At 52.9% G+C, this 17,543-nt stretch overlaps 1 protein-coding gene across 1 annotated transcript; it reads right to left on the reverse strand.

Moving 5' to 3' along the window:
- Positions 1-1,527: 1,527 nt before the first annotated feature.
- Positions 1,528-12,831, reverse strand: LOC144940926 (uncharacterized). Its single transcript, XM_078867435.1, has 2 exons — positions 11,990-12,831; positions 1,528-1,835 (listed from the first exon to the last, which is right to left on the reverse strand). The coding sequence occupies exon 1, from the start codon at positions 12,826-12,828 to the stop codon at positions 12,031-12,033; it is 798 nt and encodes a 265-aa protein (XP_078723561.1). The 5' UTR covers positions 12,829-12,831; the 3' UTR covers positions 1,528-1,835; positions 11,990-12,030.
- Positions 12,832-17,543: the final 4,712 nt, after the last annotated feature.

Here is a 17,543-nt window from a genome sequence, read left to right on the forward strand (position 1 = left end):
AACGTACTGGCCACCAACATGGCCACCTAACGCACTGCCTACCAACATGACCACCTAACGCACTGGCCACTAACATGACCACCTAACACACTGGCCACCAACATGGCCACCTAACGCACTGGCCACCAACATGGCCGCCTGACACACTGGCTACCAACATGACCACCTAACACACTGCCTACCAACATGACCACCTAACGCACTGGCCACCAACATGACCACCTAACGCACTGGCCAACAACATGGCCACCTCACACTGCCTACCAACATGGCCACCTAACACACTGGCCACCAACATGGCCACCTCACACTGCCTACCAACATGACCACCTAATGCACTGGCCACCAAAATGGCCACCTAACACACTGGCTACCAACATGGCCACTTCACACTGCCTACCAACATGGCCACCTAATGCACTGGCCACCAACATGGCCGCCTGACGCACTGGCTACCAACATGACCATCTAACACACTGGCCACTAACATGGCCGCCTGACGCACTGCCTACCAACACAGTGACATGAGGCACTGGCTACCAACACAGTGACTTGAGACACTGGCTACCAACATGGCCGCCTGGAGGCATCATGCAACAACATAGTCACCAAGGGCACTGGTCACAAACGTGGCTGCATGCAGCTTCAGACAAAATGCTTTTTGCAATTAAAAACAAAACGTAGTTCTCTCGAAGAACAACCAGAAATTGATTAAGGTTGGAGACGAGTGGTGCAACGATGGCACAGGTTACACAGCTGCGAGGCGAGTGGCGTAAAGAGGTGATTAATGGCCGGCCAAGTCAAATACGTTTATCAAAAGCCTCCCTTAATTTAGACCGATTTAGTTGGGAAACTAAGGGAAGGAAATGTATGTATGTTGAACTTCTTTCACACCCTACGCAGGCAACCGCACTAATCGGAGGTGCGGGGGAAGGACAGCAAAAAATGTCTTCACTTAACTAATGGAAATATATTCACGTTACTGAGGGTAATGTCTTCACTTAACCGACAGAAATGTATTCACTTAACGGAGGGAAATGTATAAACTGAGGGAAATTTATAAACTTCATTGAAGGAAAATGTCTTCACTTCACTGGGAGAAAAGTCTTCGCTTAACTGAGGGAAATGTATTCATCTTTCGTTGCTTCGCGCAACCAAATGCATGCCCGTGCCACCACCAACCACCAGCACCAACCACCACAAACTTTGGCGCCAAGTTGCCATCAACAACCGCTCTGGGCAATGGGCGACAGTGGCCAGCAGGTGTCGTGAGAGGCACCCAGGCGGGCGGAGCAGGACGGCACTTTTTGGTTCGACCGTGAACATCGTGCGGCTATTTACGAGTAGCATACGACATTATGGCGATTATAAACAACAAGAATAAAGGCGCGAAAATGCAATACGTGAGGGATGCTGCCACTTTTCCCTGCGCCAAAACTGCGTGAGACTCCAGGAGCTGTGGATAACTATTTGAGTCGTTTTGTGTTTGTTTCTGTATTGAGTGAGCAGCAATAGGTCACGAACTTTCCAGTATAAACACGAGCGGTTCCATCGTTGACGTCGGGAATTTACAGTAAATGAGTCAGGAAAGTTCTTTTTGTTCTGGAATTTTCTTTTTTTTATACTTTGCCACTTTACGTCTCCTCACGTTGTAAATACAAAAACAAAACTTGGGAATGTGATGCACTCCTTGGTGTGTGGTAACTTCCAGTTGTCGGAATCGAAGTTCATGATTTAAAAAGAAACAACAAAAATATTTCTTGAGGGTTTGGTCGGGGAGCTGAGATGGGCTAGACGACCGGCCCACACGTTCCTTGCTGGCGGTCGGAAGAGACCTGTGGGTACAGAGAGATAATGAATCATCGTCGTCGTCGTCATCATCAGCAGTAGTATGATCATCAGTATCATCGGTATCATCAGCAGCACAATCATCAGCATCACTGTCATCTTAATCGCAATTAGCAGCAAGCAAGTTTTGTCAGCAGAAGCGGTAGTAGCATGAAGATGACCAGCTTCGTCACCACCACCACCAACACCGTCAGCAGTATTATCAGCCAACGCAGATAAAAAAAACAATCATCTTCACCATAACGTGCTCCGCTCCTCACTTAAAACCCATCTCTTCTCCCTAGTCGACCCCTGGCCAAGCCCATCTTACTACTTTCCCACCTTGCCTCTGCCCCCCAGCTACGATGAAGCCTACCCCAACCCCTACACCCCTATCACTGCAATTTAAACATAGCATTTCTCTCCTGGTATACAGGAGGTCGTGGGTTCTATCCCGACATTGACGCCTGCTGTGTATTTGGTGATCGCATGTCTCTTTCCCTGTGGTCGCGTGGATTTTTCCCCTCCACATTTACAATCATAATGGCTTGAGATTATTTGCCAGCCATACGTTTTCCACGTGATAAGCCACTTCGTTGAGCTATCATTTGTGGCCAGGTCGCTCGCTGCAAAAGAGCTAATAGCTCAGTGGACCTTACCTGGTAAAACAAGAAAATGGTTTCGTTTAGATACTGTATCACTGAAAGTAACCTTCCGTAATTTATCAAAGCAAACCCTCGCCGGGTCGTTTGGGGGGCAGCGACAAGGAAGTAATCGTTTTTTCTGCGTGTGCGAGGGAAAAAAAAGCCAGACCGCCTGGAAAATAAACTCCACCCGGTAAAACGCGGCAACCGTTCCACGCAGACGGACGGGGGGGCTCACAGCCCACTTGAGGTGCACTGCTACAGCCATGGACGCCACCGCTACTGCCACCACTGCTGGGCAAACCGAGGGGGGGGGGAGGTCACGAAGTTCTTTCAACACTTTATATTTTTTTACGCGAGGGCAAGCGCGCGTCTCGCCCCACACCGGCGTTCGCGTGACAGAACTTTTAACGGAAACGGTTCACGAAAACCTGAAACCGCCGCAATAAAAGTGTTTTATTTTATCTTGAAAACCTCATCGCGACACGCGAGCACGTGGCGGGTCGGAGTGACGTGGCGCGGCGGTAAATGGCCGTATCGCCCGCTGTTAACTTTAGGGTCGCTGGCGGCGAGAAGCGGTGGCAATGAAAGTTTCGCGGACTCGTTCACGCCATGCATTCAGTTTCCACGATCGTAGATAGCTTCGCGTGCACGTTTGCGCAATGACAAAGATTCCTTCCCCCCCCCCTCCGTATCAGCCTTTAACAGGCTGTTGAGGCAAGTGCTGTTACAGTGAGCACCTATGAAGGTCGGCACGGCACACGTGGGAGGTTGGTGACCAGCACCACGGCTGGCAGCCTTTGTCTCCCTCGTGGCGATATTTACACATCGCAGTGGGTAATCAATTAAGGCCGAGTCGACCTAGGGGGAGATCCAGGAACCGGTGTAGATATTCGTCACCGATGTTGGCCGCGAGCGGGAATCGAACTCGGGTGGCAGGCCAAGTTCGTTGTACGGTGCGCTAACCGTTGCGCCACCGCTCACCCACGCATGGTCGTACGCACAACACACACACCTTGTGCAAGCTTCTCTTTTTCTCTCGTTAGCCCAGGAGACAAAGATCACCCGGCAAGACTTAACAAGCTATTGGGGGAACTGCTGTTAGCGAGCACCTATGAAGGTCAACAGGGCACACGAGGGAGGGGGAGGGTGGTCAGCACCACGCCCGGCCGCCTTTGTCTCCCCAGTGGTGACGTTTACTACACACCGCAGCAGGTACTAGTAGTAGCCCAGTAGCCACACTGCTTCACCCCACACGCACAGTGCACACATGCACCCGGCCACCGCCCGCCACACTTCAATAGTGGAAACACAAATGGAGGAAATACAACGTTTTTTTTTTAAACCAATGGCTTGGGCGGTACCTCAGATGAAGAGAGCTGATTTTTTTTGGCGTGTGTTTCAAATATAGCTCGAGTTTTTTTATATGTCTTTAGTAATGTATTTTGTCATTGACTCGTTAAGGCAAGAGCAGGAATGTAGACCACAGACAGACAGAGCTAACATTCATTACGACAATGTTGCCATTGAACTATACCGGGGTGGCCCGACTCCAAAATCTAACGTGGATCAAGTTTAAAGATAAATGGCAGCCCAATGTCAAACCACTGTTGGGTAAAGGCCTCCTTACGCCATGTAAGTCATGTTTTTTTTTTACCATACTTCACCACCACTGGCTATCGATGTAAGAGGGGGGAGGGGGGGGGCGGCCGAGATATTTTTCAGAAGTCACTCGCTTCTGACCGCTAGCCGTGACTGGGAACCAAACGCGGGTCGCCAGGTTCATAGTGCGGTGGCACCCGCTCCGCTCGGAATTCTTCCCACATCATCGGAACAGACATGGGCTCTGTGTGACAGGGGTGAAATAAGTTCCCCGCTGTTGATCTGTGATCATTCCGACCCACGATTTCACGCACAACGCCGCCGTTCCCCCCGTACGTACGTACGCGTGATCACGCGCCTCCAAAAAAATAAGGTCCCATCGACGGCAAGGGCCATCGTTGTTCTTTTGTAAAATAATAACGTTGCCCACGGCATCACGTGAGGTGAAAGCGAGCGTACATTGTTTACAACCGTCCATTATGACCACAGCCCACATCTGTCTCGTGACTCGAGAGAGGCGATTGCCTGCGACGCGAGAGGGGGCACGGGAACCCCCCTTGTCATGTGAGCATCCTAATGCTGGCCAGGCGGCAGTTGTCTAAATTTTTTTTGTTTTGGTGGACGATTCACCTCAGGCGTCCTCTCATCTTCTTTCCCTGCTGACGGGGCTCAATTATCAGCAGCGGCGAGAGTCCGCTCCGGAACGATTCCTCCGGGATTTCTGACCTGTTCCCGGCTGGACATCTGTGTTAAAATAATATAAAGAGCTTCATAGCTCATCGGATTCCTCCAGTCTAAATAAAGATTATGTTTCTGCATCCACCTCGCTGCCATATTTCGCCCTAAATCTGGTTCGTAGGAGCGGTGACGCGGCCCACTGGTAGCGTTTTGGGGCAGGCTTGCGGTTTGAATCCAGCAGGCCGTCCTGGTTAATACTTTTGTCATTTTAGCCGTAAAATTTGGGCCGTCTGTTTCACGGTGGACGTTAAAGCTCCCCTCGTGTAATTCGCAAGAGCTGGTCATTGCGTGCCGGCGACATGGCCTACATTTTCCAAATTAAAAAAATGACCTAAAAATTACATATTTGTAATTTTACAGAGCGATCATTGCCCCCGACTGGCAGGCACGATAATGCCCGATTGCAGGCCAGGTGCAAAATCACCTTTTGCCCCAACAAACAGGACAGCTGCCACTGGGGATGCCGTTTCAAATGTGTCGAGATGAGATGCAAGTCGCCTGTTGGGTGTAAAGCACTCCGAAATGTCCAGCCTTACAAGGGCGTTCTTTCAAAAATAAATCGTAGGATTATCAGAATTCAGGGTACAACATTATAGGCTTGTTATGAATATGCACCCCTTGTACTGTAGCGGTACTGCACGAGACCAATAATTATTCTTGTAAACTCCAAATATTACTTAACAATATTTAAGAGCCAGGACGATGACGACACGATCAATGTGGAGGTTGATATCTCGCGATGTACCGCCGTGTCGCAGCGACCCTAGCTCCTGCTGCGAGGAGGCAGTGGCGAGAAGCCACCGGCGGTCGTTGTTTTCGGCTGCGCCCCGCTGAGCCCTCGGTTGTTTGTGAGCGGCCAGCTTCACGCGTCGCCCTGGTGAAGGGCGACTCGAGCCGATCATTAACTCGTGACGAGGCGAGAGAAACGGACGGGCGGGAGAGGCGTATATGGGTAACAAAATAATATATATTTTTTATTTTACCAGGTAAGGCCCCACTGAGCTGTTTGGCTCTTTTTCACAAGCAACCTGGCCACAAATGATTGCTCAACGAAGTGAATGATCACGTTTCTAAATGTGGAGGGGAAAAACCGGAGGACCCGGAGAAAAACCCACGCGACCACGGGGAGAGAGCACACGCAAAATCCAAATACACAACAAGTGTCAGGGTTGGGGATCGAACCCACGACCTCTTGCATACCAGGCGAGAGAGTTAACATCTCACCACCGTGGCACCCCTGGGCTAGCTGGGGTCGGATGGGAAGGTGAACATTAGAATCAGAATTTTCTTTTTTTTAGAATGGAGGTTACAGATGTCCAGTTGAGGTCGGGTCAGCAAGTTACATTGGGGACATTAAATGGACACAGCCAGGTGAGTGACAGTCTGCCAGCTGAGAGGTGAGCACAGAGACGGGTAGGACGATAGGTCAGCAGGTGAGCTCGTAGGTTAGAAAGCAGACAGGTGATTTGGGAGGCAGACGCACTCGTGCGCTAATCGGTATGGATACAACAAACAGGGCAGCTGGTTGCCAGGGAGACGGATCGTTGCCGTGGGAGACAGGTGGGCTCCACGGGACCCGCTTGGCCAGGTAAAGGGAAGAGTCCAAACAACGTTGCACGTAGGTACGGACACCCGGCTCGCCAAGCCAATTGGCTCATTAGCTCACCTATGCATCCCTCATCTGTGCGTCTCCCCCCCACCTCGTGCCTCACCTGCAGACATTGCCTGTTTTTCATCTCACCTTTCATCTCACCCGTGTGCGTGCAGGAGACCAAAACCACGGGTTTGGCCGAACCCGCCCCCAACACACCATGAGGCCAATTAAAATCCGCTGCTGCTCGGCACTAATTGAGCCTAGATCAGGTCTCTAGAGTTCTCGAGAGCAGAGTCAGCGCAATAAGTACACAGGAGAAGCTGTGCGTATATACAAAGATCTCCCGTGTAGCCTTAACATACTGTTGGGGCAAGTGCCGTTAGCGAGCACCTGTGAAGGCTGGAACGGCACACGAGGGGGTGGGTGGCCAGCACCACGCCCGACCGCCTTTGTCTCCCCAGTGGCGATGTTTACACACACCGCACCAGGTAATCACTTGAGACTGAGTCGACCTTGGGGAGGCTCAGGACCGGTGCAGATAATTGTCACTGGGTGTTGGCCCGTGAGCAGGAATCGATCTTGATTTGAAGCTTGCGTCACCGCAGGAATCCCATACTCTTTGGTTCTTTCGGTAAAGTCACGGAGGGAGAAAAATAAAATTAAAATTAATATATCACGACAGCAGTTCCACTGCTGGATTGTTTTTTTCCGCCTGAGGACGACCGCTTGTGTTGCGATCGAAACGTCGTGACGTATTATTTTTAATTTTTCTACCTACGTGACCTTACCGAAAGAACCAAAGAGCGTGAATCGGATTAAGGTGGTTTTGCTAACCGCTCCCGCTCCCCACTGTGTGTGTGTATAAGCACACACATACGCCACGCACCTTGGAGGCAAGGGCAACTCTGCTTAAGAGTACTGATTGGTCATCATGAGGCTGACATTACTGACCATGACGATGGTGGCGATTCGACAAACCCCGTTGCAAAACATCGCAAATGCGCGCGGCGCCCGTGTGTGCACACAAGACTGCATCGTTTAAACAAACTTGGAGACGAAAAACAAACACACAAAGGTCCCCCGTATAGCCTTAATAGACTGTAGGGGCAAGTGCTGTTATAGCGAGCACCTATGAAGGCCGGAACGGTACACGAGGGGGTGGGTGGCCAGCATCACGCCCGACCGCCTTTGTCTCCCCAGTGACGATGTTTACACACCGCACCAGATACTCATTTGAGGCCGAGTCAACCTAGGGGAGGCCCAGGCCCAGGACCGGTTCAGATAATCGTCACTGTGGTGTTGTCCGTGAGCAGGAATCGAACCTGGGTCGCCGGGTTAATAGCGCAGCGCGCTAACCGCTACACCACCGCTCCCCACACATACACAGCCACTCGCACACCCACAGACACACACAGACACACACACAGACACACACACAGATACACACACTCCCACACACAGACACACACACACACAGACACTCTCACACACTCTCACTCTCACACACAGACACACACACAGAAACTCTCACACACACAGACACACACACACAGACACTCTCACACACACAGACACTCTCACACACACAGACACACACACAGACACTCTCACACACACACAGCCACTCTCACACACACAGACACACACACACAGACACTCTCACACACACAGACACTCTCACACACACAGACACACACACAGACACTCTCACACACACACACTCTCACACACACAGACACACACAGACACTCTCACACAGACACACACTGGCACAGCGCCTGGTAGCTCGCGGTGGGCTTGTTTGTTAGGGCAGCTTCTGCAATGCGACCTGCGGGGGCAGAGCCGAGAAACCTCGCCTCGTGGTGTTGCCAAAACCACCGTGCAGCTCACGGCGACCCGAGTTCGACTCCCGCAACACCAAGTGGCGATTGTCTGAATCGGTCCTGGGCCTCATCTAGGTCGACTCAGCCTCAAATGGGTACCCGGTGTGTAAAACATCACCACTGGGGAAACAAAGGCGGCCGGGCGTGGTGTGGGCCAACCACCCCTTCGTGAGCCGTGCCGGCCTACATAGGTGCTCGCTAACAGCACTTGCCCCAGCAGTCTGTTCAGGGTATACGGGGGATCTTTGTCTTTGTGGCATTCCACGTCGTGTGTGTGATATCCCACAACAATGAGCGGAGCCGCTGGGCGGCTAAAGCACAGAAAGCCGGCACAGTACGGGGCACAGGTGGTGCATCTGTCAGTCATCTCAGTCAGTCAACCCATAGCACCTGGATCTGTCCCATTACGCGACGTATCATCCTGGCAGCAGCGGCGTTTGACTAGCCATCAAACAAAGACGCTCACCGCATCGCCTGCTTTAACATGCGCCTTCTGCGGCCGTCTGGAACGCTCTTCCTTCCGATATCAGGAAGCCACTGGAGCTGTGCATATTTACATCATCTAGGTTGAAAACTCACATCGTTGGAACTTCGTCTTTAGTTTGTTGTCCTTTCCCCTCGCAACTCCGATTAGCAGGGTCGGCTACGTACGGTGCAAAAGAAGTTCAACATACATACATACATAGGTTGTCCTACATGTACAGTCCCTTGCCGTAAGAATGTGTAATTTCCAACAATGGGTCAGGTGCGCCCCAACGGGAGATGAGCGTCGCTCCACGCTTCCTTGATAGAGGGTGAAGGCTCTTGTGTGGATGTTTATTTTCTTTTGACGGCGCGACAGTAAAATTGTACACAAAGCGCGTACGCGAGCCTGGACAGGGACGGACGGGTCATCGCCGACACGGGAAAGCGGCCGCCGGACGAGACCGGTAACGGAATGGCAGTCAAAGGAGGGAGAACGCCTTGGCCCACGAGGACAACCATCGCGGAGACGGAGCGACGAGATTGGTGAATGTGGCAGCGGCGCTGCGCCCTGAGGGATGGCGACGGCGCGGCGAGGAGGGCCTTCATACAGCAGTGGATAGACCACAGCCGATGACGACGATGACGATGATAATGATGATGTCGGTAATTACCACGAAATTACGCCGGACGGACACCATCGCGCGCGCGAGATCTCGCCGGAGGTCAAAAGCTAAGCGGGGTCGATCCTGGCCAATAGTTGGGACGCGCGATAAACATCGTGGGGAGTAGTGGGGGGGGGGAGAAGGGGCTTGCCAGGTGCTGTAGGCGTGGGAGCTGGAAGGTGGCCGGCCGGCAGACGGCGGGTGTTGGGTGTCGCCGTCTCGGCTGGGTTTCTACCCGTGGCCTCTCAGGTTTCCTCCCTCGCATGAATTCGACCCCGCTCATGAAAGTAATTCGCTCAGACCATTCCAGCGGCATTGTTACGAGTCGGCATTGAGAGTTTTCGCGTGGGCCGCATCCTGGACCCTCGTTTGACGAGGTTCGGCCCGGCGCTCGCCATAGCACCGTGGAATGGGCAGGATACCGCTGGCTCAGCATTGCTAACGGATAGGGGCAACAGCGCGAGTTTCGAGACACGCCGTAGTCTCATCTGAGTAAATAATTGCCGCCACGGTGGCTAGGAGATGTTAACTACCTCGCCAGGTATACAGGAGGGACGTGGGTTCGATCCCGACGCCTGTATTTTTAGAGTTTGTGTGTCTCTCTCCTCGTGGTCGTGTGGATTTTTCTCCGGGTTCTCTGTTCCCCCCCGCCCCTCCACGTTTAGAAACACGCGTTGCGAGTATTTGGCTGCTATACATTTCGACATGATGATAAGCCACTTCGTTGAGCTGTCATGTGTGGCTAGGTCGCTTCTGAAAACAGAACTATAACAGCTCAGTGGGGACTTATCTGGTAAAAAAATAAAATCGAACGCGACCATCAATCACAACGATACCTTTCATAGATTCATGAACATTGAGTCACTGGGTTTCCAACATAGGGCGAGGCGATTGAAAGGGGTGTAACAATAAGTGTTTTTTTCTCTCTTCTAAAATAAAACATTGTGGTGAACGTAGCGGTCTCCAGTGACTGCCCGGGAGTTTCGCAAAAGACATGAGCTACTACTACTACACAAATAACCCCCGTATAGCCTAAACAGACTGTAGGGGCAAGTTCTGTTAGCGAGCACCTATAAAGGCCGGCACGGTACACGAGGGGGTGGGTTGCCAACGCCCGATTGGCGATGTTTACACACCGCACCAGGTTCTCATTTGAGGCTGAGTCGACCTAGGGGAGGCCCAGGACCCGGTTCAGATAATCGTCGCCGATGTTGGCTATACGAACCCGCCTCTCCCTACATATCTTACCATACAACAACAGAGAAACATCCATAGGCGTTTGTCGGTTAGATCGCGTGGATTAGATCGCGTAAATACGTACTAAATAGTGGTATGGTTATCGGTCGCGAAAGCCTACGTGTTTAACTAACATACAAACATTATAATCGATGTCATAATATTCATATTATAATACAAAGATCCCCCGTATAGCCTGTAACAGACTGTAGGGGCAAGTGCTGTTAGCGAGCACCTATGAAGGCCGGCACGGTACACGAGGGGGTGGGTTGCCCACACCACGCCCGACCGCCTTTGTCTCTCAATTGGCGATGTTTACACACCGCACCGGGTACTCATTTGAGGCCGAGTCGACTTAGGGGAGGCCCAGGACCCGGTTCAGATAATCGTCAATGGATGTTGGCCGTGAGCGGGAATCGAACTCGGGTCGCCGGGTTCGTAGCGCAGCGTAGCGCTAACCGCTACACCACCACCCCCCACAAAAACAATACGCACACATATTCTCAGGTTTTTTCGGTAAAGTCACGTAGGTAAAAACATTAAAATTAATGAAAGTAAAATAAAACAAAACAAAATAAAATTCACGACGTTTCGGAGGCAACACAAGTCTCCGTCATCAGGTGGGACCGTCACAGCCGAATTAGCTGCATCAAGATGCAGCTAATTCACTTGATGCAGCTAATTCGGCTGTGACGGTCCCACCTGATGACGGAGACTTGTGTTGCCTCCGAAACGTCGTGAATTTTATTTTGTTTTGTTTTATTTTACTTTCATTAATTTTAATGTTTTTACCTACGTGACTTTACCGAAAAAACCTGAGAATATGAATCATTGCAGTCACGAAAGCTTCAAATCTAGAAATACGCACACACACACCCGCACACCTTAATTTTAAATCAAACGTTGTGAGTTGCGTCTTTATAATCCGGCGGGATATGTTTTATCTCGTTGCTCGCGCGTGCGATTTGTTGGGAGGGGGGTGAGCGGGGGGGTGAGCGGGGGAGGGTGAGCGGGGGGGGGTGAGCGGGGGGGGGTGAGCGGGGGGGATGAGCGGGGGGGGGGGTGAGCGGGGGGGGGGGTGAGCGGGGGGGGGGGGTGAGCGGGGGGGGGTGAGCGGGGGGGTGAGCAGGGGGGGGGGGGTGAGCGGGGGGGTGAGAGCAGAGAGGGTGGGGAGAAGACATCGCCGTTTTGGGGCGAGCGTCCCAACTTTCCGGAGCGGTCTTCCCCAAATCGGCAGAGTTACCGTCGCTCCTTGTTGGACGCTAACAAACAAAAAAAAAGAGTCAACGGTGAGTTGAGAGAGGCAAGGTGCGGTGCGGTGCGGTGCGTGCGTCTTACCCGCACAGGAGGAGGAGGAGGGCTGGAGAAGCCAACCTCGTTCATAGCCTCGTGCTCTCCGAAGGCAGCCCGACCAGCGAGATGAAGCAAACCTCGGGCCACTTCCCGTTCGCGTCCCATCCCTGCAGGTCACCACCGCCGTGTCCGCTCGCCGCCGGCTTCGAGCCCCGTTCCTCGAGCTCCGCGCGGAGCGAGGCGCAGCGCCCGTCCGAGGGCGACGAGAAGACAGGAGGCGACGAGGGGACGGATCGTCCCGACGAAGACGACTCACCAGGCAGAGGCTCTACCGGGAGACGGTGCTGCTGCTGCTCGTGGCGGTGGTGGTTGTGGTGCATCTCCGAAGCCGCTATAAGCGAGCTCTTGTACTGAAGTCCGTTCAAGTCAATCTGCTGCTGCTGTTGTTGCTGCTGTTGATTCTGCTGCTGCTGCTGCTGAGACCTTCTCGGAGTGTTCGTGAAGGACCTCCGACCCTGCAGGATGCTCGACACGCTTCGCACGAGGCTCGCTACTCGGCGCGCGGGTCCCGTCCCCTTGCCACCGACACCGCCTCCGCCGCCGCCGCCTCCGCCGTGACCGCCGCGTTCGCTCTCCCCACCGCGCATCAACTCCTCCACGGGCACCTCGATGTTGCCCGTGTACCAGAAGATCCACCAGACGAGGCTCAGGAAGATGAGGATGGCCCCGCAGTAGATGAGGAGGTCGTAGAACTCCACGTCGCTGAAGATGCCGACGAGCAGCACGGCCACTCCGACCGCGTCGAAGGCGATCGCGAGCCAGAAGGACGTCGCGCAGCGGCCGATGCGGCGGCCCGAGTCGATTCCGCCTTGCGCCGTGGCCATCGTTCTCTCATCGCGGGCCGATGACCTCTGCGTGGAGGGGTGGGGGTGACCCTGAGGAAGGGGGGATGACCCCGAGGGCGACCCCGGGATGGACAGAGGACGAGTGGAGAGGCGGCGTGGTGGGAGGGGGGGGGGAGTGTGTAAGGTACACACGAATGTTGGGATCGAAGTGGACTCCACCACGACTCAACGACCGCGGCTCGGCGAGAAAGAGAGAGGCGCGACCCAGGGGATTAGCGAGGAGCGTGGGCGAGAGACGAGGACTGAGAGACGCGTGCTGGCGCGGTTGTGATGAGACCAGGCTGTGTGTGGGTCTTTGTCCAGATGTGGGGGGGAGTGGTGAGGGAGCAGGGGGCGTGGGAGGGAGCAGGGAGCAGGGAGGGGTTAGCTGCGCGCACCTGGCGCTCCGCCTCCCCCGCACCTGAGACGAGGCCGGCGTCACTTCCTTACCGACGTCTCGCGGAGGGGAGGGAGGGAGTGGGAGAGATGATGGGGGAGAGGAGGGTATGGGTGAGAGGCGTGGGAGAGATGATGGGGGAGAGGAGGGGATGGGGGAGATGCGTGGGAGACGGTATGGGGGGGGGGACGCGTGGGAGAGAAGAGAGAGAGCGCGATGTGGTAATTTAAAGAGGGGGAAGAGGTCTGTGGGGAGAGCGGTGCGGGAAATGGAAGAGAGAGCGTTGTGGCAGAGAGGAGCAATATGAGAGTTGCAGGAAGATCGGAGAGCGTGTGTTGGAGAGAGGGGTGGATGGGTGTGGACAGGGAGGAGAGGTGCAGGAATATTTGAGAGCGTGTGTTGGAGAGAGGGCTGGATGGGTGTGGGCAGGGAGGAGAGTTCAGGAAGATGGGAGAGCGTGTGTTGGAGAGAGGGGTGGATGGGTGTGGACAGGGAGGAGAGTTTCGGGAAGATCTGAGAGCGTGTGTTGGAGAGAGGGGTGGATGGGTGTGGGCATAGATGAGAGTTGCAGGAAGATCGGAGAGCGTGTGTTGGAGAGATGGGTGGATGGGTGTGGGCATAGATGAGAGTTGCAGGAAGATCGGAGAGCGTGTGTTGGAGAGAGGGGTGGATGGGTGTGGGCATAGATGAGAGTTGCAGGAAGATCTGAGAGCGTGTGTTGGAGAGAGGGGTGGATGGGTGTGGGCATAGATGAGAGTTGCAGGAAGATCTGAGAGCGTGTGTTGGAGAGATGGGTGGATGGGTGTGGACAGAGATGAGAGTTGCAGGAAGATGGGAGAGCGTGTGTTGGAGAGAGGGGTGGATGGGTGTGGGCAGAGAGGAGAGTTCAGGAAGATCGGAGAGCGTGTGTTGGAGAGACGGGATGGGTGTGGGCAGAGAGAGGTTTAGGAAGACCGGAGAGCGTGTGTTGGAGAGAGGTGGATGGGGTGGGCAGAGAGGAGAGGCGGGTGTGTCGAGAGAGGGGGCTGCATGTAGCAGGGAGTTAGGGTGGAGAAGGTAGGGAGGGAGGTGTGGGGAGGGGCAGGCTTGCTGTGTGTGCTGGAGTTACTGTGTTTAGATTCACACTCGGCAGCCAACTTGGCACAAACCAGATCCTAAACCGAACAATATGTATCCTTTATTTACACGATAAACAAAGGCTAAACAAACGCTCTCACACACGCACGGTGTTTACGGGTGCGCAGTTGAAATTAAACTTCTGAAACGAGAAAAATATACAGTATTGAGTTTAAAAAAATACCCCGTGCCATCTGCATAATCAATACGCCAATATTAAAACGTATAAAGTACAACACTGAGCAGTGGAAGTACTATTTTAACAGATGTTTGTTTGTTAATTAAAACAACGCTTTAAAATGTAAGTGCAGGTAATTATATTTGCCGTATGGGGTGAGCGAGTCAGCGAGCCGATGTCAACGCAGAGGCGACGCATCACCCACAGCACAACAAACGCGATCGAGTCGGGCAGAATTATCCCGAATAATACCCACCACAAATAGCAAGACACCAATTGGCACGAATGTCTTTTCAACCAGTCGTGGTCACGTACCGGGGTTGGTTACGAGGAGGCGAGTCGGCAGTAGCAAGGGCGGCACGATGGGATACCCAACACACCCGGCGTTTTGATGTCGTTGATTGTTGGGTGTGAATTGGAGGCGGGAAGGGGGTGGTTGGATTGTATTGATGAGTGTGCGAGTGGGTTGTTGTTGTTGTGGTTGTTGTTTCGACACTTCACGTGGCCTTAACGTGCACACAGCCTGGTCACGTCTCAGGCACTTCGTGGCGAATGGCGGTTGTTGTTTGTGATGGTGTGAGCGATGGGTTTTGATGATGGTGGGGTGATGGATTGTGCGATGGGTGTATTATGTGCTGAGCCATTGTCGTGGAATTCCCGAGATTCAGTCTTCTCTTAATCCACGCGGTCTCCGTCTAACTTTATAAACAAATCGATAATTTATAAACAAAACCAAAAATATAGTTTTCCAAACAATTCCAACGCGAGCCTTGCGTGGATCTTATGACCACAACGAGACTATTTTCTCGAGACCGACCCGTCACTGCAAGCAGCTAGCTGCAAGGGGCCTTCGCTCGAGCTTTTAATAGCCGTGCGATCACTCGATAGATTACTACAGCCACAGAGGAGGGGGCCGTTCACCCAAAGTCCTCCATCAACAGCAAGGACGGAGCAATACTCAATAAGTTTCCCCGATCGCGCCTCGTGTTCCTGTCTGTCTCTCTTCCTTGCGTCACCTTTTCCTGCCGAATTCCAAGAAGGGTGGGCGTGGGTGACTGCTGAGGGCTGCTGAGAGCCAGGGTGTTTGGTGGTGGTGGTAGTAGTGCGTGAGTTGTGGTTATGATTCCCCCGAGGGAGGAGGGGGGTGGTATGGGACAGCGTGGGTCATAGTTATTTGTGTTGTTTGTGATGGGGGTGGGGTTTGGTGGTGGTGGTTAGGTTGGTTTGTTTAGGGTGATGGGTGGGGAAGTGGTGGTGCGGGGAGTGATAGGTGGGGTTAGCGTGGTGGGTATGTTGGGTGCAGGGTGATGGGGGCGATAAGTGGGTGATGGGAGCCTTGGAAATTCCCAAATTCCATCATCCTCGTGATCCACGTGGCACCGCGTGTTGCCTCTGCAGTAGAGGGAGGGGTGCGGTTGGAAGGTTTATTTATTTAAATATGTTTTAGTTTTGCGTCTGGGAGCTGGGGAGGAGGAGGGTGGTGGTGGAGTGGTACTGCTTAACTTTAAATACAGTGAACCAAAACCTGGCATCTGTGTCTGCCCAGCGGCAGGAAAGTGGGAGATGGCGGGGAGATGAGGAGAGAGAGAGAGAGGTGGGGGAAATCACTTTTGCTGGCCCCCCTCCCCACTCCAATGCCTTTCATTCTTTCCCCCTCTCGCTCCTCACTGTTTTCCCAGCCACACCCTCGCTCGCCTCCCTTCGCCCACGCTCCACGCAGACGATGCACAGACCGATAGACGAGAGTGAGTCGAGAGAGAGACTCCGAGCTGAGCTAAGTCCGCCACCTGCTGGTCCGTGCTCACCCGTGCACTCTGTGGTTCCGATTTCGCAACTGCATAAAGACCCAGTTAGGGGCCGTCCATAAATGACGTCACGCGATTTTTGACGATTTTTGACCCCCCCCCCTTCGTCACACGGCGTCACAAAAAGTCAGACCCCCCCTCAAATATGACGTCACAAAGCTCTGCCCCCCCCTCCAAATAAAACATGCTTCAAATCGCTTTAAACTATTGTCATTGTAGTGCGTATTTAGTGTGGCGCTGCACTCTGATGTTGTAGGAGAAAACATTTATTAAAACGTCTATTTAATTATGTTTAACGTGTTGTCTATAGTTATTTAAAGTTGCGCATTTTTATGTGACGTCACATTTCTTCCCCCCCCCCCTCGTCACACATCGTCACAAATGTCTGACCACCCCCCCCCCCCCCAGGTGCGTGACGTCATTTATGGACTGCCCTTAAGCGACCTGGCTATATCACAAATGACAGCCCAACGAAGCGGCTTATCAAGTGGAATATTTACTGCAGTGAAACACTCGAAACGCGCGGTGACGTTGATTCTAAATGTGGAAGGAAAAACCGGAGGACCCCGAGAAAAATCCACGCGGCCACGGGGAGAAAGAGAGACACGCAAACTCCACATATACAGCCGGCGTCAGGGTCTGGATCGAACCCACGACCTCCTGTACACCAGATGAGGTAGTTAACATCACAAAGCCACCGTGATGATGATGATGAGAGACAGAGACACGCAAACTCCAAATATACAGCAGGCGTCAGTGTCTGAATCGAACCCATAACCTCCTGTACACCAGGCGAGGTAGTGAACATCTCCTAGCCACCGTGGCGTCCACATGTTCGACTAAAATAGAGCTTACGTGCATCTGTTACCTAACTTTTTCTGGTGTCTTTCGTTAACGTCCGTTTGTTAGTTGTGCAATGTTCCTTAAGGGCCCTGCTGTACTCGATTTGCTGCAATATTGATGGGTTTAAAAAAACAATCTTTGTTGCTTTTGTTGTGCTCACGTCTAAAATATCCGGGCAACTGGCTAAACGGGACCACGATCATCCCTTCCCAATGGCACGAACCCTACCATATTAATCACTATCTTGTTTTTTGTTATCGCTTTTTAGAAGCGCCTTCAGTTCAGGCAAAGTATTAAAAAAAATACAAAATAAGATCCACATCGACTGAGTTCTGATTGAACCGACTTCTCAGGCGCAGTGGAGAGTTGATGGTTT

Source organism: Lampetra fluviatilis, chromosome 23 (genome assembly GCF_964198595.1).
Source record: "Lampetra fluviatilis chromosome 23, kcLamFluv1.1, whole genome shotgun sequence".
Classification (NCBI taxonomy): Eukaryota; Metazoa; Chordata; class Hyperoartia; order Petromyzontiformes; family Petromyzontidae; genus Lampetra; species Lampetra fluviatilis.